The sequence below is a fragment of the Podarcis cretensis genome, assembly GCF_951804945.1.
Source record: "Podarcis cretensis genome assembly, chromosome: 5".
Classification (NCBI taxonomy): domain Eukaryota; kingdom Metazoa; phylum Chordata; class Lepidosauria; order Squamata; family Lacertidae; genus Podarcis; species Podarcis cretensis.
Window position 1 is genome coordinate 26,126,216 of NC_137174.1, and position 25,277 is coordinate 26,151,492.

Here is a 25,277-nt window from a genome sequence, read left to right on the forward strand (position 1 = left end):
CCAAATCCAAAAAGCAACAGGACATGTAGTAATACTCAGTTTATTAAAATTAGCATGACTGAATTCCTATGCATAGCTTGGGAGTAAGTTTGACTGAATGCAGTTGCATTAACTTTTGACTGGACGTGTTCAAAACATTTTTGTAGGACCCATTGTTGTCCCTACCCCATTATTTCCATTATTCTGTTCATCTAAAATTACATTCGATTTCAGATGAGCCAGTGGATTGTGATTTGTTCAGATTTCTGTTGATAACACTAGGCGGCAGAATGCTCATTTTAAAATTAAGATCCAGAACACTCTGCATCTCCCAGAATCTACCCAAGCAAACCACAAAAATGCAGACAAATGACTGCTAACACACAAAGACATTCAGAATTATGATTTTTATTCACTAAAGCAACACTGAGGAAAGTCTTTACATACAAGTTTTTAAATCATCTTTACAAGCAAGTTCCAATATACAGTATTTACTTTAATATTTTATTTAACGAAATACTATGTATTAAGGGTACTTTTGCAGCTAGTACCAAATTTAATACTAACACTGCAGTTAATATTAATTTATTGTGGTGCTTTTGACATTTATGTAGGCAGTGAGCAGCTTTACCACAGCAGTGATCAAAATATTTTGGAGTTTTCCGAGAGCATGGTTGTAGAAGAGACTGAAACCCGGATCTACGACCATGATTGCATTTCAGCAGGACAAATTTCACCAGCATTAAGCACACAGGTCCCACTGATTTCAATGAGGGAGAGCCAAGCACAAACCAAACTCACCTATGGAAATCAACAGGCCTTAAATGTGCTTAGCTTTGCCTGAATTGTGCCCATGGTGGTCAGAGAATCATTGCAACCAGGTGAAAACAAAGACAAAATGGAAACCCCATTCCAAAACCAATATCCATTTTAATGGTATAAGAAGACGTGCCTAGCAAAAATGCAGATAGTTATGCAAAAAATAAAAGTAATTATGTTTCATCTGCAGACGTATTACTCTACCAGTATATGAAAGGTTTCATGAATGCACATGTATTGACATGCAAGGAACAAAAGAAATCACAAATGCCATTCTATGTATGTATGCTGCATTACAACAGCAACAAAAAAACCCAGCATTTGAGACCAAGGATTGATTTCTGTGCAGTCAACTTGAACTTCACCATAGCTGGAGTGGGAGTTCATGTTATATGTTTGTCTGAGAACCACTTGAAAGAATTGATGCTCATTGATTACACAAATGATTCACTCAACTTTGGGGAGGAGGGTGCTTAGTACTGCACATGGTTTCATTAATAGATCAAAAATCATACCGAACCGTATAAAAATTGAAGAACAAAGTGGAGTATTTAAGCCTCTGTTCTGGTGTCTCCAGGGGCCTCTCCTTCAAAAGAAATTGCTCCCAATTTTTTAGCGATAGTATGCAAATGCTAGGTATTAAATAAGTGGATGCTTAGTGAGACAAGCATTTGGGGGACAATACCTTGCAGTAATGCACAATGATACAGTGAACATTTGGAGATAATAATGAACAGGTGGCAGGGAATGGAAGAGGCTGGCGGCATTTGTAAGCTGCATCATCCATGGAAAGCTGCCATTGTTTTAAAAGCCCAAACTCTAATTCCAATGCATAATGAAAAACTATTTCACTAACTCAACCACAGGCATTTAGATTAAATTTAGGCACAACTCCAAGCAACGGAGCTCATAGTTTATAAAGTGCAAAATTAGTTTTGTTTCGCTTTTACAGCTATTATTAAAAGATAGGTATCTTCAATATATATACGTTTTGAGGAGCTGTTTAACACTTTAGGAATTATTGCATAACGTAGGAGGATCCAGAAAGGTAGAATGCACACGTTTAAAAACCTAAACAAAATCCAAATTTTTAAATATCTGCATTTAGAATAATCATCTCTATTGGTGCTAATGGCATTTCTTCCCTTTAAGTAAGTATTAATATTTCTTGAAATGTATAACCATTAGAGTCCCACTGCAGGCCTGGCACTCTAAACAGCACTTTCTCCAAACCACCATGAGCCTTCAGTTTTCCCTCTCATCACCTAAAAGAGCTTTGTCTCACACTCTGAACTTTCTCAACATACTTTGTAACTTTCTTTGATATAGTCATACTTGGGGAAAGATTACATATCCAATTTAGAGACTGACAAGTGCATGATGGTGAAAGCCCCTAGCTAAGCTTCCTCTGTCAGATAATTGCCTTTGGCAGGATGGAAACTCATTTTTCTAGAGACAGTGGCAAACTCAGCCCACCCCAAAGTTTGCATGTGCTGGCAGCACAATCAATTTAGATTATCCATCTAAACCTTACATGTAATCGATCCGCTATCCTCTGCATTGTTTCTAAATTGCCAGACATTTTTTTTTTAAAATGGGGCATGCAATCTTAAAATTATATTTGGAAAATACTTTTTTCATTAGGTACTATATTTTAGTAATTTAAGAAATAGAACCAAGACCATCTCCAGCGCTAACTTTTCATTAAGTGCTCTGAGGAATACAGTTGTTTTAGTAATATTAATTTTAAAAAATAAATAATTTAATTATTTCTAATTTATATCCAAGGAAATCTGTAAAAGTCCAAGCTTTAAAATGTGGTGCAAAGGTCTTTAATAACGGGAAACAGCTTTTAGAGTAGTTGCCCTGGGCAAGTGACAATTCCTTTCCAGAAGAGCAAATTGTCAGACTGCTCATTATACATGTTGGTGGGTTGGCAAATTATTTTTTTGTAGCTGGACTGAAATTGACTTAATAAGGGTAGATGTAGAATGATAAGATATAATTAAATTATTCCTAAAACTTCATTTACCAATGACAGCTGGTCTCTTTTCTTCAACAAGATGTCTGAATTTATCTAAAGGGGCAAGAAGATGTTTCAATAACCTCTGCTCCAGTAATGTTTGAATGTTGGAAAAACATTGAGTACCAGCTGTATATGTCAATATGGGATCATGCTATATTTGTTTTTCAAAGAGTATGCTGTAATTGCACCTTGACTCCAACCAGAAAGGAACACTTTTGTAACACAAACTGCTGTGTCACTGTAAATGCCAAAATATCTACTGTGAGCATCACATCTAGCAAGTAACCATTTAATCAAACTATTTGGACAGATGGAATATAAAAGGAAGCGTTTAGTCTGCCTTAATTAAACAGAATGTGAGAATTTGAGTTATAATCCATTTCAAGGTTCGAGAAAACCGTTGTACAATTTAAATTGTAGGACCTCGTATTACCCTATCCCTGGTCACAAAAAGGCAACTGATGTTTAAAAAAGTTGTGTTGCTTTAGGAAGTTAGTTGTACTTTAGCCCTTTTAATGCATTACTCATGCAAAAGGGTTATACAGGGGCTGTCGGCCTCATTCTGACCCTTCACATATTGAAGGATAACTTCTTGGGAATCATGTAGACCCATGTGCCGCCTTCAAGCAATTTAGAGGGTTCTGAATTGCATTGGGAGCCTACACAGAAATGTGTAGTTATCACAGAAATGTAAGGTGCTGGGAGGCAAAATTCACAATCTGCAGTTCCCATCGGCCAGCTTTGCATCTTGAAAATGTTTCCTGCTGTTGACAATTCTTGGGCGGATGAGAGTATTCCCTAGTTGAGGACAGCAATCACAAACATATGCTCTTACAGGTTTAAGGTGCATAGATATAGTTAACCTAAGAGGATATTCTTGGTCAGTCTTATGACTAATGAACCATGTTTGATTTATGGAAACGTCTTCAACATCCCTTCGGAGGGAGGCATATATTCTTGGATTAAAGGAAGCCCAAGCTGCAAATGCTCTGGTTTCATTTATGAAGTATCAATGTTTGAGATAGCATTCAACAAAGGATTCAAACCTACTACTGTAATGTACTCACACCTGCTTCATTTAACAGTACAAAGGGCAGCATTTGAAAAGGCTACCTTCTAACCGTTGTTCTCTGGTTGGCATTCGAGTAAGACTTAGATAACCTACTACATATTTGGTTTTGGGGTGTGAGCAGTGTTTCTCATAAGAGCATTTTATTGCATATTTGCTAATGCAAGTTACAGGTATATCTTTACACTTCATTGCGCCATAAATATTTAAACTACAACCATCTTCATACAGAGTATCTAAGAGTTTTTTCTCCTTTACCAGTCATTTTCCATCCCTCATTCAATACCTAGGAACTAGCCACAAATGCAATATTATTAATCTCTGAAAGAGTACCAGTTCTGTTTTTATGATTCCACAAGCTTTCCCAAAGTGTGTCTGTGTATTTTAAAAATATTTCTTTAAAAAACAAGCTTTTATTATGAAAAATAATTTTCAAAACCCTACATTTATGGCAAAGGTTTGTGCAAACATTTCAAGTTGGGTTCATAAGACTTGCAACAGCAACATAAATTAATAAATAATGTTACAATTAAGTTAAATCTTAACATGAAAGTTATGTTGCGAAAATCCACAACACAGGTGTCACTGAGTCATTATTCCCAGGATCACAGCACATAACCATTTTACAACTATCTGCATGAAAAGGTTTTGGGTGGATTAATGTTTAAAATTTAACTAATATCCATTTCACCCTGTGAAATTTTGTTTGCCGCTTGTGAACAGTGAAATATAAAGTAACCACAGCAATTTGGGATCCTCCTGGCATAAAAACCCCAATTCAACACCAAATATACATCATTTAGACAGTCTTGGGTTCACTGTTGTAATAAATAGGAGCATTTTGCATAGGTCTCTGAGATACAGAGTCAGAATTATGGCTGAGATTGAAGATAAAAAACTAATTTATCACTTATAGTTGATGTCAGAGCCAAACGTGTATCCATAACCACCTAACATTCAGTGGTCCAAACTACTAAGGGTTGGATTTCCAGCAAGCAGCCTGTCCTCCTCAAACAAATGGTGCATTACTCTTAGCAACCAGTAGCCATTTCAAACTTTAGTATTAAGCCAAACAATCTTAAAAGGGGACAAATGGGCAATGCAATCAATGGATAGCACAGACTTCTAAATGGCACAAAATCAAGGGAGATTAGACTATAATAGTTAAGTACCAAAAGAACTGAAGCATTCAGTGCATGCATGCTTTTGATGAAGATTCTTGACTGAGACAAGAAAGGGTGAGAGTAAGCAGCTTTACAATACAGGACATTGAGATGTTCATATGCAAGTCATGATTTCAATTATGTCTTTGGTTTAGGGAGGCGGGAATGCCGATTAGGAGCCACACAGTCACCAGAATGAATGTTTGAATCTTGATTCTGCATATTTTCTTTTGCTTGTATTAGTTGCCTTGAGTGGTTTGTCTTGGACCAGGTGCTCTGAGATTCAGGAGGCATCATGATTTTTGGATTTGTCATTTGCTTGGGCCTAAAGGAAATCGTTGGAGGACGAAGCTTTGAGATTTTCTGGCTCTTATGACTCAGGTCAGACTGACTTGATGTCAGCTGCAGTTGTGTTGGGTAGCTTGGCGGCAGCTGTTCAGGCTCCTTTGAAGCAGAAGAGCCATCTGCAGATGATGCTGCAACCGTTACTGGAGGAGGCACTAAAGCATTCTGCTTCGGAGTCTTGGTGGCTCTTGAACTCTTTGGCGCTGAAGCCTGGTTTGTCCGTGAGCAATTGCTTTTTAGAACTAATTTGGTCTGCACTTCTTGAGTATTTACTTGGGAAGATGAGTGAGAAGAGGGATGCGAATGTAGCGTATTAAATTTTCTACCAGACAGTTCTTTAGGTTTCTCTCTAACTTTTACATTCTTGGTGGAATGTGCATTCTCCTCTGACTTTCTTACTTTTAACTGTGTATTTAAAGTGCTCAGTTCATTTAGGCTATTGGTGAAGGAGCCATCTGCAGCATTTTGAGATTCATGGCCAGCACTTTTCTTTTGGTCTTCTGTTGCTTCATTGTGGGCCCCGATGAGTGATGTTTTTATTAATTTTCCCTGGGCGAGGTCTGTGAAACTGGGAAGGTGGCTGGAAGGCTGTAGTACTTGAGGCTACAGGAGAGAGAGTTACATGCCAACAATTAGGTAAAAATCAGCTAATATAAATGAAAGACACACTGATCTGTTAGGGTAATTTGAAATCCAGCTTTTCCCTGAAAAGTTTACATTTGAAAAACAGGTGAAGCACATTCCAGACATCTGAAACAACAAAAGAATAAAATCCAGCAATCTCAAATAAATTGTGCAACACAAGGGAAAATTTATTAACTCAATTGTAGCAGGAAAAATAGCCAGATCAAACAATAAAACCCCCCCCCACACACAAACACACATACTATTGTAGCAAAAAGAACGTTAATGCCCAAGAAATGGTAAGCAAATTTAATGACACACACACGTAAATGAGAAGGTACACCTATAATTTCCTATTAAGTGCTCATATGCTACAGCTATGAATTAAATTCTTAAGGTTTTATTATATAAAGTGGGGAGGGGAAACTTTTTCTTCTGCTGAGGGCTGCTTTACCTTTGAGGTAACCTAAAGGGGCCATAAGTCAACTGTAGGTAAGGCCAAGCTTCTCTCCCGGCTCCCTGACAGCTCAATGGGCTGCCAGCAGATGGTCTGATTGTTGTCAAAGGTCTGAACTGAGAGCTTGCAGAATGCTTTTGCAACTAGGGCAAGAGCTGCATACCCACCGTTGACATAAGGAATTTGCTGCCCCCCCCCTTTTTTTGAAATAACACTTTGCAATGCATTGAAAATACTTTTTTCAAGAAACAGATGAATTGAAGGTTTGATTATAAAGCTAGAGATTAAAAAGAGAGATTTTTAATGAAGTCACTGCATAATACAATTATACAGAATGAACCCTGAGTTTAGGAACATTATATTGCAATTGCCACACCTGAGAAAAGGATGTAAATATACAACAAAGATAAAAATGAAAAGAACTTATATCTAAGTGAAAGAGCATGAGCTTTGTGTACAATAGCCACATTCATACTGCCTCAATTTAAATGAACACAGGTAGCAAGGTTGGAGAAGATCCTTGCACGAGACCTCAAAAAACTACCACCTGTCAGAGCAGACAGAACTGGGTGAGATAAAGCAGACTATTATGTTCACCGCATGTTATAGGTTCATCTCATTTTCCAATGGAATTTTGGGCACTTAAAAAAACCCTACCCTACACAAAGGCTTACATTTAGTTCTGTAAGAAATATCAATGTGCTCCTCCCTCTCCCGTAACTTTAGAAAGTGAAAGACCTGGAGACTATAGTTTGGAGTACCCTGACCCCTCACAAGATCAACACACTGCAAATTAGTGGAACATACTGACTATCCAGTCCCAAGCTTTCTACATAAATACCAAAGTTGGAATGTATCGAGAGCTACCGTATTTTTCGCCCTATAGGACGCACCGGCCCATAGGACGCACCTAGTTTTTTTTTGGGGGGGGGGAATCAAGGGGGAAAAAATTATTTCCCCCCCCCAGGTATGCACAACCATCTCCAAGCTAGAAGAGGGAGACGGAGCGCTCCGTCTCCCTCTTCTGCCTTCAGGGACAGCCTCTCTAGCCTCCGTGGGGCAGCGGCTTGCCCCGCTGTCCCCCGAGCTTGTGGGGCTGGCGGGGGGGGGGGGAAGCAAGCTTGCTTCTCCCCCCCACCAGCCTCCAGATCAGGTCCGGGAATAGCGGGGTGGTGGCGCTCCACCTCCCCGCTATCCCCCGAGCTTGTGGGGCTGGCGATGAGGAGAAGCAAGCTTGCTTCTCCCGCCCCGCCAGCCTCCAGACATGGTTGGGGAATAGCGGGGTGGCGGCGCTGTGCCTCCCCGCTGTCCCCCGAGCTTGTGGGGCTGGCGATGAGGAGAAGCAAGCTTGCTTCTCCCGCCCCACCAGCCTCCAGACATGGTTGGGGAATAGCGGGGTGGCGGCGCTGTGCCTCCCCGCTGTCCCCCGAGCTTGTGGGGCTGGCGATGAGGAGAAGCAAGCTTGCTTCTCCCGCCCCACCAGCCTCCAGACATGGTTGGGGAATAGCGGGGTGGCGGCGCTGTGCCTCCCCGCTGTCCCCCGAGCTTGTGGGCTGCAGGCTGCTGCCCGCAAGCCTTGCAAGCCCGCGGGACCTCCCGTCGGCTTGCAAGGCTTGCGGACAGCTTCCTGAAGCCTGGAGAGCGAGAGGGGTTGGTGCACACCGACCCTTCTCGCTCTCCAGGCTTCAGCGAAAGCCTGCATTCACCCCATAGGACGCACACATATTTCCCTTTCATTTTTGGAGGGGAGAAAGTGCGTCCTATAGGGTGAAAAATACAGTAGTCAAAGACCAGGACCACACACAACTGTAAGCCATTGGCTTATTGCAAATGTGGAAGTTCCTGGAAAAGATATTTCTGCCGCTTTGCTGCTCCCCCTGTCCTGCTGCGCTGCTCTGAGCTTTTTTATGGCTTGGCTTAGTGTGTTATCTGAACCAGGTTTCATAGTTTGTCTCACTCCAGACAAACCATTGAGTCTAGGTTCAGATGGGGAACCAGAGCTAGTCAGTGGGTCAGATGCTTACCTCCCTCACCCTTCATGTGGCATTTTCCTTTGCCCACATGGTCTGACATCAAACCATGTGAACAAAGGTTCAGTGCAAGCTCTACTGATCAGTTGCGTGTCAGTGGGTTCAAAGGCATAGGGCTTTGCAAGTGCTGCTGACCAGTGGTGCCTACAAACCCAATTTCAGCAAAGAGCTGTACCTTTACCTGCCACACACTTCATGCTACAGATGACATCAGGGGTAGGACATGTGAGCATGGCTTAACCAAAACGGCCTAGTGGGCCAAATGTGGAAGCTCAGTGGGTCTGATTAGGCCTGTGGGGCAGAGATGTCCCCACTGTGGCTTATTTCACAGGAGAGCAGTAGAACTGGGGGAGTAAAGTGAACCTGATCTCCTATCCAAGGCCTTACTCATTCATGCTAAGCTGTGTTTCAGCTTAGTGTCAACTGCAAATTGAGCCAATGTGACACGTTAAACCCCAAAATAAAAATGGCATTACAATGATCATTATGTCAACACTGTGGGTAGATACAGATCTGTATATGTTAGGACTGGGTTGCTAGCCTATTTTTGTTCTCAGTTAATTTCTGTATAGCAGTCCTAGCTTTGTAGATGTGATGTTAGAAGACATACCACTGTTGCATGAGTGTAGTCACTTTGTGCAGGGCTGAAGGGAAGACTACAATGTTTTGTGGGAGTGGGAGAGAGAAAGAAAACTACACAGCTTCCCAGAAAAGCTAGTTTTAAAAGCAGTTACAAAGTGACCCAAAATAAAGTAATATAATTAGTAACAAGGGGAAATGGTGTGACTGCAAGATATATGCATGGTAACAGCTTATGCCAGAATCAAGCTAGGAGGATTCCCATACACTACAGAAAGAGGGAGGAAAGCAAAACTCAAGCAGGTAATCAGAATGCAATGTACAAATGCTGTACTTTTTTCAGGTCAGCAATCATCCATTGATCAGGTTGCAGAAGCACTTTTAGAACATTCTGCTTCCTTCCTAAGCCCCTCTGGATGATGATCATCATCAGGGATCTAGGAGGCCACCATGTGTGAGTGAAAAAGAGAGTGTGCGCACACTTCTACACTGCAGTACATCATCACAACCATCCAAACCTCAGTAATTTTTTACAAGCTTTACCATCTTATTTTGACTGAAACAAAAGTGAAAATAACTTTTTCTCAACAAGCTAGTATTTATGGTGCAGAGTGAAGCAGAAGTTTCCTTATCAGTAGCTCCCCAACTGTACTCTTTTATTGCTTAGGGGAGTTTAAAAAGCAGCTTGGGGACTTGCCTGGAAGGTGCAGGTTGCCTCAAATGAAAACATCCACATATTCTGCATGTGGTTAAGTGCATCTCCCTGGGCCAGAGATGCTTTAAGTGGTCTTCAAACTGCCCAGTCCTGGAGATTCATGACTGGGTGAGCTATAACATTTGTCAACACGTGTGTGTGTGTGTGTGTGTGTGTGTGTGTTTCCATACACGCACATCTCCTATAGTCATGGAAACCCCTTCTCCTTTCTTAACTGCACTCTAGGACTGTTCTTGTATTGTAGAAATCTAACTACAGACAGCCATTGCAAAGTCTCCTTTACAAAATGAAAGAATTCTATTGACACAAAGTGTTTTAATATTCTAAGGTTGCAATCCTTGGCACATCTATCTGACAGTAAATACCACTTTACTATAAAACCTACTTCTGAGCAGATATGCACTGCTGTATTAATGATTTTCTATATGTATCAAGAAATGCAGGAACAACTATTCCAAGGACCTTAAATATTTCTAGACTATCAACATTTCTTAACATTTTTTGTTGTAATATTTACTCACTTCTTTATATTTTTTCACTTCTTGTATTTCCCAGCAGTCCATCATTTCTGACCATATGCCCCAGTAAAAATACTGGCAACTCAAGGAAATGAAAATATATTACTACTAGAAGAAGGCATACAAGTGCCAGGTACCATAATGTGAAGAAAATCCACCTGTAAATCCTACCCCTTGCCTGAAATTCTTTCATTTTCTCTCATTTGTCCAGTGCCTACCTATAATCTTTTTGACGTTCTACTTCTTCATATTTCTAAATTGTATGCCCACCTTTGCTCTTCTACATTTCCTCCAGCACCTAGAGTTGCTGTCAACATAAGGAATTGCTAAGAAAGCAATTTGAAGCTTTGAACATTAAATAAAAAGGTAAAGGTAAAGGTACCCCTGCCCGTACGGGTCAGTCTTGACAGACTCTGGGGTTGTGCGCCCATCTCACTTAAGAGGCCAGGGGCCAGCGCTGTCCGGAGACACTTCCGGGTCATGTGGCCAGCGTGACATCGCTGCTCTGGCGAGCCAGAGCCGCACACGGAAACGCCGTTTACCTTCCCGCTGGTAAGCAGTCCCTATTTATCTACTTGCACCTGGAGGTGCTTTCGAACTGCTAGGTTGGCAGGCGCTGGGACCGAGCAGCGGGAGCGCACCCCGCCGCAGGGATTCGAACCGCCGACCTTTCGATCGGCAAGTCCTAGGCGCTGAGGCTTTAACCCACAGCGCCACCTGCGTCCCCTATTGAACATTAAATATGATGCATTAATTTCCTAGTCTCAGGCAGGTACACACAACAAATACAGTATGTAAACTAGGTGTTTTCCACAACAATGTTGACAACCTAAGTGTGAATATGTGTCTAAGCAATCTTGACAGAACCCCAACTTCCATGTGTGCATGTCACTTAACTGCTGCTGGAGACTCCAAAGTTACACGGAGGTACATGTAACACTGTGTGTAGGAGGACTTAACATTCCACAGTTTACTATTTTAGGAGATGGAAAGGGAGAAAAGAAATGGTTAACAGAAAAGGACATGCAGAAGAGCCAGAAAGGTTGTCCTGGCTTGTATCTGCCATGACATCTCCAGACTGTCAAAGTGGAGAAGCATGGCAGTGGATGATGAAGACAAAAAGGGATAATTCAGAGCTTTACTGTGCAGATCCTTTCTCCATTTCTACCATTACCGAAGGTTATCATCCAATTATGCATTTTTAAAAATCACTAGTTAGTAGTCGTAGCAGTGCATCTTTGCACTAATGCATTAATGTAGCGGGCTGTGCCCTGTGACTTGACAGAAGAGCACTCCAGACCCTAAGGACTCCCCTCATTTACACAAACAAAGTATCAAGCCATTCTATGGCCTACTCAAATTAATAGGCTGCATCCTATATTTTCCTTATTTCTTGTTTCTAATACTGTAATCCAGCATTCCCCAACTTATGATGTTAGGCCTCAATTTCCACCAATTCCATCCAACATAGCCAAAAATAAGGGATAATGCAAGCTGAGAATCTAACTACATCTGAAAGGCACCACACTGGAGAAGACTGCAATAACCCAATCCCCACTACACTGTGGCACTACACTGCATTGATGCATTTCTCCTTATGCTCACAGTTCTTTGAATCAGTTTGCTTTAACAATTGGGGTCACTCTCATAGTAAAAGGTTGCTAAACCTGCCATCTGGCCAAATTTAATTCCCCTGCAGGTAGGGCACACAGAAATCTTTTCCCAATTTGTCATATGGAGCCAAGATTAGAGGAACAATGCAGACGGAACAGCTAGAAATTCCACAAAATAGATTTCAAAGACTTCTATGCCAGAAGTTTGAATTAGGACAGAATTGAAATTTATAGCTAAAAGGTTCTGAATCCTTATGTAGTATTAAAAGCCTCTTAAAATGGATTAATGCCTTATTAGCAAAGCAGAATCAAATCCAGAAACTGGATTTCAATGCCAAATTTAGGATCATTCCACAATATCTAAAAAATCAATGTCAGGCAAAAAAAAACTACACACACCTTATCATAGCTAAATTAAGAAAACATTTCTCTAAAAGATGGAAAGAGTTTGCTCCTAATCTTCATTTAAAAAACAGTCCACATTCTTTTCAGGTATTAACATGGTTTGCCCTGCATAAAACATTTCTCATATTGGCCACTATGGATAATCTTACATTAACAATAAGCAGAGATATCATAAGCCTTTTACCCATCCATGCAGTAAAGCCAGGAAGTCTTTAATTAGCATTAAGGGTCTTCAGTTTCTGCCCCCAGATTATTTCCCCTCTGGGCAAGCCTCCTTCATGGCCTATCCTAATGGAAAGGCCAATGGAGAACATGTAATCATAAAGAGGAATGAAGGAGCTGCCTATGTGGGTCCAAGTCTTGTTCATATCTTGGCTCAATCATCCAGGATATGATAATCTGAATATGGCTACTGATATTCCAAATCGTGTCTACTTGATATGAGGAATGGAATCAGAAAATTCCTTGTTTTCGATTTGTTGAGCTCAGGTGATCAAAAACATTTGTTTTTATGTACTTTTATTACTGACATTTATACTGAATCGAGAAGGAAATTTGCTAAGTTATTATTGAATGGTTTGGCCACTTTTAATAAGCTTAGTTTAAAGATGTACCTTCTGTCTAAGCAAGAGAAATATGTTTACATATTCAAAATTACAGTCTTTTCTATAATCACAATGAATAGGCCATTTATTGAAACAAATGCTATCAACTGTAGAAATCTGCATAGGCATTAATATGTGCTTTCCAGTGTATGGAATGCCTATGTACTACTAGTTTGTTTTAATTTAGGTCTAGTTTAATTTAAGCCTGAGTTTTCATTTACTTTCAGTTACTGAAGTATTTCAATAAGCTAGCTGGTTAAATAAGTTGACTGGCTGGCTATACATGTATAGTCTGAAGTATATTGAAGCTGCATGGCCGAGATGAAATTGGAGAGGGACTTTCACAAACACTTTCACCCACTACAAAAAGCAGCCTGCTTTGTAGCACTCATGTAAAAATTGCTGCAGGGGAAGGGGTCAAACACGTCAATTTGTTTTATGGAGCAAATGTCAGAGAAACAGAAGATGTATCTCTGTTGCCTGGTTCCCCTCTAAAGCTGTACTTTCACCCTTAAGTTGTTCACCAGCAAACTCCTGGTACAGACCTAACTGAAATGTATATGATAGCTACTTGTTTAAACTGTTTTGTGGAGCTTTCCATTAATGTGAAACTAATGTTGCTTGACAGGAGTAGTTGTGAGTCAGGTCCCAATTTAAATTTCATTTCTACCATGAACTCATTGGGAAGCATTAAGTAATCACTCTTCCAACCATATCCCCATCTCACTTTGTAATGTGGACGTAATAACAGCCTCTTACAAGGATGTTATAAGGATTAATGAAAACTCATATGCAATGCTGTGTGCACTAAGAAAAGCACTATATGTTTATTGTGCTGTAGAATACTTCCAATGCTGTCTAACCAAGGAAGAAGATTATGACAAAGTATTAAACACCAATTGTGCCTTTGGATATTGTCAACATGTATTTTTACAATAAAGATAGGTTCTAGAAATTATCCATTTCCAGATTTCTCTAGATGTTCTAGTATAAAGCATCCACACATACCCTGCCACAATATAGCAGCATCCTGTGAAGGCTGGTTCTACATGAGTTGTCGCAGGGTGCTCAATAGCAGAAAATCAATGAAGAGAATTGCCACATAAGACACACACAGTAAACTGGAAATTACTTCAAATGTTTTGCAATTTTGCATACAACTTAATGCCACTCAGTAAGGTGTAGAAAAATACAGGCATGAAAATGTGATTCTCTTGCTTATAACACAGGTGAGATGAAACATTTACTTTGATTTCATTAAGAACTACCAAACAGCCTTTTCCTATTAATGTTATGAGGTATGAAGAAAACAAGACAACTCTGCATGCACAACTTTGACATGCATGCACCATGCAGGCAGCATACACAATAGTGAAGAAGTGGAAGGAGGAAGAAATCTGAAGTTGTACTGTACCACGCTTTATCATAGAAGTAATGGACTAATTCCTCAACTCCTTGCCAATAGCAAAATGGAAAGCAGAGACAAGAAAAAGACAAGGACAGTGGTGTCAGAGGACCAAGACACAACAATGAGCAATTGCCATGACCAAAGAGTACCCTCTCTTTCATTACATGGTTGTGTATATGAACCTACTGAGGAAAGCTTTTATTCCAATGTACTAACGCAGGTCTTTTACATAAAGCATGTATATCCCTGAATCTTAAGAACAAATCTATGCCAACTTTTCAAAGGACAAAACTGACTTGGCACCTAATTTCTACTCACCTTTATCAGGAACTCAGCATTGACTCTAATTATGATAATTTGAAGGATTACACAGAAATTCTAATAGCCTCTGGACTTCCTGCTCATCACATTGTTTTGAAGGCTTTGTCTATATCAGATGTAGGAAACCTGTGCACCTCCAGATGTTGTTATATTCCAGCTCCCATCATCCTCACCATCGGACATGTTGGCTGGGGCTGATAGGGGCTGCCATCCAACAACATCCAGAGGGCCACACATTGCCTGCCCCTGGTCTTCAGTCTATCATTAATGCTCAAAAAGTAATATGTGATAAACTATAAGCTTTTGGCTTTCCCTCACCCAAAAATGAGTCAGGGTATTTCCACAGTTCATAATTTCCTAAATCCACAACTACTCTGCCCAACCCCTAGCTGGTTTTGCACAAGTTTCTATCCTGAAATTATGCCAGATTTGTTCCACTTACTTCCACCATCCTGACTCAATATAGGTATGATTGGTCCTTTGATCATCAAACTAATCAGCACTTCTGTGACTGTTCACATACGAAAGACTTTACAGAGAAGCTTCCAGGCAACTGGGTATGAGGGATTGAAGTTTACCAGTCTAAATGGGGGATGGGGGAGCCTCCAGTCCCTTCATGTGTTGTTGGATTCCAATCCCATCAGCCATGGATGTTTGGAGTTGGAGTCCAACAACATGTGGAAGGTCACAGGTTTACCACACCTAGTCTAGACACATAAGCAGCTTCCTATGCTGCTGTTCCACACTTCTGCTGCTTCCGCACCACAGACAAATCAAGCCAGAATTAGGCTTGTCATTTCATCTGAACCCAGGTTTGGACCTGTTTCCCTCAAACAAATGTCAAGCAGTGAGCAAAGAACAAGCCTTGGTTACTACTTGTGATTTGTTGGAAGGAAACAAACTATGAGCCCAGATTTGGACAACACAAAAAGCAAACAGGTTTGTTTTAAATTAGGAATCGGAAAACATTTTCAGCCTGAAAACTATACTGCCATCTGGACAACCTTCTGGGAGTAGGACCACATGCTAGTGCTGGGAAGGCAAAAGTGGGTAGCTCCTTTCTACAGTACATTAGTTTCTGCACATGCTCACACACCTCTCTTTGTCCATCCAGATAAAAAAAGGGTCATTATCTGCGTCCAAGGACACATTCCAGCCAAGCAAAAACTCTAAAGGAGAATGTGAAGGAAGGCCAGTTAGGGGTGTAGTTTGGGGAAACAGTGTTGTTGGGGAGGGGGCTTTACTCGGAGAGAGTCCCAAGGTCTGGGAAGAGGCCAGTAGGGCTGCATTTGGCCCCTGGGCCATAGGTGCTCCATCCTGTTTCAAACTGTGGCTTAATGTGATGTGTGAACTAGGCCAGTAAGTGCATTCCACTGAACTCTTTCATATTACTTATTTCACTGATTTTCTAGCCCTAAGCAACTTTCACTGCACAGCTTATAGCACTGAAAATTAATGAACCACCAAATATGGAAGACATACTAAGATCATAAGGAACATCCTGTTGGACCACAACAGAGGTCTATCTAACCCAAACTCTATTAGAAGATGGGCCCAGGCAAATTCAGCTAAGCAGCCAAAGCAGTTCCTCGTCCAAGTGTAGTCCAGTATAATGGAAACTAGGCATTCATTTGGGAATGAGACCCCCTGAATCTCAGGGGTCATGGATTTGAACCACATGTTGGGAATGCAGCACATCCGGGTGTTGCTATTTAGAACAGGGGCATGTCCACAGCAGGAACTGCATATAGCAAAGTCCAAATCCCAGGGAAAGGGTGAAATAATGCCAGTTCTCAGTTCCAATTCTGCCCACAATATAAAATAGGAGCAAGTTTTTGCTCTGTTCAAAAGAGAGCATATATATATATATACACACACACACAAGCTTACCAGTTAGTATTCAGTCTTTGTTTAGTTCCCAAATAGCATTCTCACAACATACGTAGCCCTTTAGTTATCATCCTTTTATATTCTTAAGAACATTGCCGAAGATCTTAATTTCTGCCCATACTTAATTTATTTAGCAGCATCTAACTGAAGCTGAGAATGCAAATTCTCAAACTACTAAAAAAAGTATTTCACCACTCAACTTTTAATAAAATTGATTGGAATATATCCTTACTTTGCAAATCAGCTTTCTAGGGTATGGATAATTTAAAATGCAAAAAAATCTACCATAAGCAAATGAAAATGTTTACACAAACAAGGTAGCCACTTTATATTTCCCCTGAAATAATTTAAGCTAGTGCTTCACAATATATCAGTTTTACTAGTTTTCTACTCTATTTTAGTACAGTACAAATCAACAAATTTGTCTTTTCTATTGTGCATAAAGAACAATATCCCATTTTAGATCAAGCTGTTGCTAGTTAATGAGTAATATTAATAAAGCATGCATTGCTGGAAAAGCCACTACTTCCTTAATTTGTTACTCTGGCACATTGCTGATTGAGAGATCTCTTAGAAAAGCTTCACAGCTGAAAGAAAAGTTTAATTTTCCAAATATAGCAATGCGTCACATAATGTTATCAAAGTATGACTTGTATGAACACATCTCCACAAATATCAAACAAATATATTTGGATGAGCATACATGCTGATAGCATGAACAAACGGGACAAACACACACTTTTAAAGCCATGAAAGGGTGGAGAACAAGCAAACTTTCAGGATAGATGAAATAAAGGTTTCAGGTAGCTTTAAAGATCTATTATTAAACCATTTGATAAAGCTGTTAAGTTGCAGTTATATCGTTAAGTGAAAGAGGTGCTGAGGTTAGACCACAGACTCGCATGTGTCTGATGTTTTGGCTTGAAAGAACAGAATGCTACACAATGAACAGTGCGTGCAAAGGGAAAACTGCTACTGGAGCACAGTGAGGGATATGAGTGAGAAGTACAGACTCACTCTGTCTGCGCTGCGGTGGAACAGTCCGAGGGATGGCCTGGAATGAGCCCTGCCAGGGAGAGAAGGAAGGAGCAGAATACCCACCCTGTGCAGAGAAAGATGGGGGAGAAAGAATAATAAAAAAGAGAACGGAGAGGGGGCAAACAGCACCAAAAGCCACATTGTTCCTCTTACTAAGAACAAGTACTTTTAAATCTGAAATAATTCAAAAGATCAGCAAGGTTTGTAAAAGCTCGATTCTGAAAAATATTTGAAGGAAAAATTGGCTTTAGGTATTAGAAATGTATTTATTAAATGCAACACCAAGTCAATCAAGACAAGAATAGCCTTTTTATATACATTTTAAAACTGTTTCAGGGTACCTGGTGTAAGTAAGTGGTTTGTTTATCAAATTCTAATTTATTATAAAGATCAGCGAAGATGTCCAAAGAACAGGGAAGGCTTTAAAAGTGTATGCCTTTCAAACCTGAAAAGATTATAGCAAGGAACTTGGGGTAGATTCTCTATTGCCTGCATACCTCAAGATCTTTGAAAGATGTTTTAATGGAACCCACACTTTACACCTGGGATGAGATGTTAAGCCTGACGTACACAAATAATTACAACTCACAAAATCCAATCAGCATAAACACAAGACAATACACTAATTAAAATGGCTTACTGAAATTGTAAAATTCTTAGAAGTCCTGGGTAAATAAAAATAGCTAGACTGGCATCCAAAGGGCAGAATAGATCCTAGGTGCACTCCCTCTTTCAGTCATCACATTTGTCCAACATCAGAACAACTGAAGAGGAGTGTTGATAGATAGCTGAATTTGTGGGCAGGGTGATGTTGAGAAAGGACTTTAGCGTCAACATGAGCAACTCAAACTGGGTTTGAAAATCAAATGGTGGTCAGTGAAGCTCTTTTGATACTGATGGGAGATGTTTCTAATGAGATGCCCTGGGTTAACAGTCTCATGGTACAGGGTCTATCTGTAGTTTCCAAACCATCTTTTAAGGATAGCCCCATATATAATACATTCAGACTAACAAAAATGTTATCAGAGCATGGATAATTGCAATCAAGTGCATGCTTGGGTTTTAGGTTTGTTTCAGACTGTAAAAAGATGTAACTCCAAAAAAGCTTAAATAGTTTGAGAAGCGGTTAAAAATTATCCATGGCAATTGCCTTTCATTCCAGCCACTACATAAAACGGTTGCCATGTGAAGGCCAGTTCATGCATCCTCTGAGCAGTAATCATCATGTGAATACCAATCTCCATTTTAACGTAGAAAAAGGGGTGCCTGGTTTGTTTGTCTCCATGCTAATAGAGAAATGCTGTTTTGAGGATAGTGAAACCACGTCCTCTCAATTTGTTCTGCAGCAGGTGCACACATGCATGAATCCTGAGTAACTCGGCCTTTTAAAAATGCATTTGGCAGCCACAATAGGACTTGCTCTCAAATAATATGCACAGGACTGCTACTTTAGAAAGAGTGGACAAATTTTGCTAAGTTGAAACATAGGGAATTGCAGTCATTATATTGTGGTGGGGGTTATACACACACTACATTTAAATCTTACATAGTTAGCTAGATAGAGGGGAAATTTCAGGTGAGACTAAATTCTTAAAATAGTTCTATAACCTGCATGTGTGGATTCTATATATTATGCTGAGCTCCAGAAAACAAAAGCTTGCAATACAAGTAGAACATTCAGCAACTTTCCTTGACGTTACATGAGATATTGGTGATACTTTTGATAACATACAATGAACAGTACAATGGTATGAAGAATAGAAAAGATAGTATTGCAAAACAGTTACGTAAATATCCATTGGTTTGGTTGCCTATGTGAAGAATCAACTCTGAGCAACCTTTAAATAAGATTTCTTCCTTTTCTACAAGGCTGCAGTAAATCTATGGTGGTTTGGTTGAACATCAGTAATTCATTGTTAAACATATGAAATAATAAAAGGTTTTTTTCCCCCACTGGTGGACTGCATAGTTGCTATGATCACTTCTTCCTTTGGCTGAACCCCTAGCACATAACTTGCACTCTTCTGAATCTTTTTGAAAACCAGCTATTAACAATGAAGGTTTTTCTTTAATAAATTACAACAAAGAAGTACACAAATGCATTATAAAGCTGCTAGCATGCCTGCCCTCCCATCTCTCTCTTGTGTAATATTTATGAGAGAGATGAATTAACAGCTGTAATTCCTAAGGTAATGCTGTAACCTTATTGCAGAGGGGGTGTAAAAAGGAAGTTTAAAAATGGGCTTAAATGTCTCCCTCTGTCATAAGCTGCGGAGCTGGCCTACCTATTTGTGGAAACAAAGCTGCTGCATTCTTTTTTCTCCCCCCTTGACAACTAATGGGGGAGGAGAACTGAAAATTAACCATGGGCAGAGCCAGAAGTAGCACAACTCAGGGATAGGTTGCAGATTTTGATACATCACCATCGTGCCTGCCCTGAAAACTGCAGCAACAGAAGCTCTGTACTGTAGTTGATTTGGTAAAACACAAGTCCTTCCTTTTGAAGCAAGTGTCCAGTCTACCCCTATTAAAATGAAAGGGAAAGTGACACTACCACACACTTTGGGCTAATTAGGGTCCATTTTATCCTTAGCAACTTCTCAAAATTGGGCAGGAAAAATAACTTCATATTTTGCCTATCATCATAAATTAATGTCCCCCCTCCCCATGTGTGTGTGTGTGTGTGTGTGTGTGTGGAGGAGGAGGAGGTTATACACCACTTCAAGAATGGTTCTTCTATATTTAAAACAAATTATTACAGCACACTGCAGAATTCCATGAGACCACAAAAATCGATTTTACCGCAAGGGGTTAATTCCTTTCCAAGCTGATTTTTAACTTGAAATAAAAGTTACTTAGTGTAAACTTACAACACTGAAATTTTATATTGGGGGGGGAGTAATTTCTGGATTCAGCTAGGGTTAAAATCTAAGCAAGGATTCAAAATCCTGGAATAGTCGGGTAAGGTTTCTGGGGATAGCTCTAAGTATGGGTCATTAAGGTAACAAAGGAAGTGGCTCTGTGTAGCAGATGTGTGTAGTTAGTAAGATAAAGACAGAGTTGTGAGCTGAGTTTTGTGTGTGTAAGTTAGAAGCTGGAGGAAGAAGTGTGCCTGATTTCTGCTTGTACCCAAGACTGTGGCTATGGGTGAAGCAAGACTCTTCTGGGATGTTAGTGCAGTGAACCCCTCCATCATAGGCTCAGGTTGTAAATAAACCATATATCATAAAGACACTGCAGTCTCTGCTGTTCCTCATTCTGAAGGAAACAAACTTGGGTGCCTAGAAACCCTGGAATCTCACACTGCTCTGGGACTGAGGTGGCATGTAACAATATCTTGTTCTGGGTGGATGGGGGTGAATAGGAGAAACATTCAACCCCTTTCATTATTTACTATGGGCCCAGTATTTCAGCTAGTCATTTTTTGTTATTGTTTCTGTTCTGCTATATGACAGTGGTTTCTAATAATACTTCTTGTTTTTGTTTTTATTATGCATTTTGTGTTTTTATGCTGTGAACCACCCTGAGATTTTTGTATGAAGGCCGTTATACGAATTTAAAAAATAAACAAACAAACAAAATTATTCAATATAGGGGTCTCAACAGGTCAACTAAAACATGCCTATATGTGCGTATATCTATCTGTATACTGAATTAGTTTCAAATGAAAATAGTAAGAATAAAAATATAGAATATTATAGAATTTGTTGATGAATCAGTGAGGTTCATTTAAAATGTCCTTCAAAAATTATTCAAAGTACCGTATTTTTTGCACCATAACACTCACTTTTTTCCTCCTAGAAAGTAAGGGGAAATGTCTGTGCGTGTTATGGAGGGAATGCCTACGGGTGGCGGGGGGGGATCTGCTGCAGTCGTGAGCAGATCCATGGTTCCCCTTCCTTCCCTCCTCCATGGCTTGCTTTGAAACAGCAAAGCGGGAGAAGAGCCGCTGAGCGGGGAGGAGAGTGGGACAGAGAGCCTGCTTCTTTAAAGGAGCAAAGCGGGAGAGGAGAGGCTTCTGTCCGGTTGGCTCCTTTAAAGTAAGCAGGCTCTCTGTCCCTCTCTCCTCCCGCTACATAGCAGCAAAGTTTTTCAGCTCGCTAAGCTGGGGATGAGCGGGGAGGAGGGAGAAAAGCAGAGCCTGCTTGCTTTAAAGGAGCAAAGTGGGAGGGGAGAGGAGCCTTCTCCCCTTAAACCCCTCTTCTGCATTATTAGCAGCATCCTTCTCCACACACCCCACGCATGCTCCTTGTCCCTTGAGTGCTTTTCCTTCCCTCCCCACTTAAAACGTGGTTACAAAGCATGGATCCACATGGATCCTCAGGATTTTTGCATTGGGCTACTCTAAACTCACTGTCAGATCACATGTCTGTGGCCACAGCATGAACCACAAAAATCATACATCCACTGTTTTGTTTAGAATATTTTTTTTCTTGTTTTCCTCCTCTAAAAACTATGTGCGTGTTATGGTCGGGTGCGTGTTATAGAGCGAAAAATAAGGTAGATTAGAGTCAGAATGTCAAGAAGAGACAAATCAGGAGTTCTGAGTTTATAGTTTTGCTTTAACCTAATCAAGTATGAATTCCAGTACATATTGCACTGTGCTAGTTTTATTTGCCTACAACAGGGGTTGCGCCTGGGCCAGTTCACTCCAGCGAAGACCCCTCCATGGGCCCGATCATGCACACACTCGCGATTTCAGGCATCTGCGTCTGTGTAGACGCGATTTCTGGCATCTGCATCGACATGATTTCTGGCGCCATGGAAGCAAGTCCCCGTGCCGCACTGGTTTAGTGCAGTGCATGGGGACTCGCTGAATGGGCGGCTCAGGGGCTGGTTAAACGACCCCTGGGGGCCGCTTGTGGCCCATGGGCCTTAGGTTTCCGACCCCTGGCCTACAAATATACAAAACACGTCCAATCACTATGATCTGAGTATGGGTTTTTTGCTATTTGTTCTTCCAAATCATGTACTGAAAAATGTGAAAGATTTTTTTTTAGCACAAAACCCTAAAGCTCACTTCTAGTCCACAACAAAGTGTCCACTAACAACTCTTAGAAATAGTATAGGAGAGGCTTCTGGGGCAGTTTCATAGAATAATTTACAACTAAAGACCATATAGTACTTCTCAAATCATGTCCTGGTTTGCATAGCATGTTAAACTACTATTTTCCCTACTACATGAAACAAGTCAGAGTTTGGATTGTGATGACATCTGAACCTGGCTTTTCATTTGTTTCACTGCCTACAAACTGTAAACAATAAGCAAAGAACAACCTGGGGATACTGCTTCTCTGTTTAGAGAGAAACAAGCCAAGGTTCAGGCATCACAATCCAGATGCTGGCTTGTTTCCTGGCAATGTACCCACACTTAGCAACAGGTACTTTTCAGTAGTGTGCACTAGTACATTGCATGTTCACATTAAAATATAGGCTTGTTTTTAACCATGGTTTAATATGCCATGAGAACTAGAGCAGTATAATGCCGTTTCAGGGCAATTCTTTTAGTGGTATTTTGCCTCTAGTTTACTAATAGGTGAGCAGGACAGAGCTACAGGCCTAATTATGCCACAGCCGGGTCCACTGGTCCATTTGTTCACGTCTAGCCATATTATGAAGTCCACACAGGTGCCTGTACCATTTGTGGCACACATTCTGCATACTAGCAACCCATAAACTGCACTGCTAGGAAACTCCAATCATTGATGTGTAGAGCATGTGACATCACAGAACACTTCATTGCCATTTCAACAGTCAAAATATATTGCTACAGTTTGCATATATTTTTTTTCTTTACCCTAGAAAAGATGCTCAACCATCAATGTTGAATAAGATGCATAGAATTAGGAAATCCTCTCTTTCCTCCTCAGAAATATGAAAACACTAACCTCAAATTAACTAAAAGGGGTAAGGACAAGTGAACCCCATTTTTTCTCATTCAAATCTAGAACTAGTGCAATTTCTGCTGGTGTCCAGTGTTATTCTGAAATCCAAAAGAATCACAATTTTCTTACGAGAGCTATTTCATATTTTTGGTAAATGTGTGCTCCACTGCTGCTGTGCATTATGAATGCTAATGGAGAAAATTTTCTACTACAATACATCAAACTTGTAAAGAATTATATTGTCATCTACACCAATACTTCAGATTCCAAAACTGGAAACAGAAATAAACCCAGGACTAAAATTCGACAGTTATTAAAAAGACAAAGAGGTAACCTTGCCAGGGAAATATGTACTGGTAATAGATTCTCATGAGATTTGAAAATCGTGGGTTATAGCCAACTAAGTTATACTCACAGCAGACCCACTGAAACTAATTGACCTAAGTCACTAATGTCCAATCATTTCAATGGAACAATCCTGAGTAGGACAAATATTGGATACACTCCCGTGAATTTAATCCATAAGAATTAAATATAGACTACAGAACCCATCTAAAATCATTTACTAAGATCCAAAATGGTTTTTCGATTCTGGAATGTCTGCAGTTCATATTAAAGTTTAATATGAATTACATTAGCACTATATTGCATTTTGATGGCATTCCTAAAAATGATACTTAGGAATCAGGAAGGACTGGAATCTGAAATCCTACTTATCTGAAATCCTAAATTGCATTTTTAAGACTCAAATGAGAGTCTTACACACACACAAAAATACACAAAGAACTGTATGTCTCCGTAACCCAATAAATAACTATGTATATACAATGTAGCAGATTGCAAAACATCTTTAAAATTATATACAACTAAAAAGAAGAAATTGAAAGAACCTGGGTAACAGGGCAAGATGATGAAACCTAATGGATCTAAACCAGGAGCTATCTTACATAAACAACTGTAACTTTTCATCAACTACTCACAGCACTTTTCCTCCAGGAGGTCTGTGTGTATTTGTCAGCATATGTGCACGCAGGCTGTTCAGATATCTTGCTGTCTCTGTCGCAGACACACCTAACAGACTTTATGCATACGCAAAAGACAAATGATTTGATGGTTATTTATTACGCTTTTTAGTTATTTTACACAAACATCTCAAAATGTCTTACAGATAGTATAATACACAATATAACATTAGCAAATGAATTAAACAAAATATGAGGTAGTAAGGCCATAAAACAATCCTTCTGTACTCTCATGGGTTTTACCACCGCAAAAGAGGCGCCACAAACTGCTGCTAAGAAAGAAGAAAAGGATGGATACAGAGGTCCAAAGGCTGATCCACATAATAGACATTAGAAATACTTAATTCAAGTGTAAACTGAACAGTGTGTAAACTGTACACAAACAGCAGTGCAGAATATAAAGAGTTGTAACCCATCAAGTTATTCCATTAGTTCAAGGGCTTCCACCTGCAGAACAGGACTTCCTCTCCCCATGCACTCCCCGCAAACCCCCCAGATCTCCTCCAGAAAGTTGGGGAGAAACCCATAACTGATAGGGGGGTAGTAGCAAGGACAGGAAATTAAAGTCCCATCCCATTGTACAGGTGGAAGTCTTGCACTAAACAGAACAAGGTCATGGGTTACAACCCAGTGTCTCCCAGAAAGGAACCTAGACTCATATATATATATATATATATATATATATATCCTGATACTTTTATACACTTAAATATATCACAGTTACCTGCAATTAACATGAAATATTTCCAAATCATTCACAGCAACT

At 40.1% G+C, this 25,277-nt stretch overlaps 1 protein-coding gene across 6 annotated transcripts in view; it reads right to left on the reverse strand.

Annotated features, from left to right (window-relative positions):
- Positions 1–371: 371 nt before the first annotated feature.
- Positions 372–25,277, reverse strand: part of CCSER2 (coiled-coil serine rich protein 2) — a 54,992-nt gene continuing 30,086 nt past the window's right edge. For 3 of the 6 annotated variants that reach the window (XM_079975599.1, XM_079975601.1, XM_079975600.1), the window contains 2 exons: positions 24,470–24,568; positions 372–6,004 (listed from right to left, as the gene is read on the reverse strand). In XM_079975599.1, the coding sequence (XP_079831725.1) occupies positions 5,195–6,004; positions 24,470–24,568 (909 nt within the window). In that variant the 3' untranslated portion in view covers positions 372–5,194. Of the gene's footprint in view, positions 6,005–13,955; positions 14,015–14,361; positions 14,402–17,583; positions 17,669–24,469; positions 24,569–25,277 lie in introns of all 6 variants that reach the window. The other 3 variants (XM_079975604.1, XM_079975602.1, XM_079975603.1) reach the window with 3 other exon arrangements.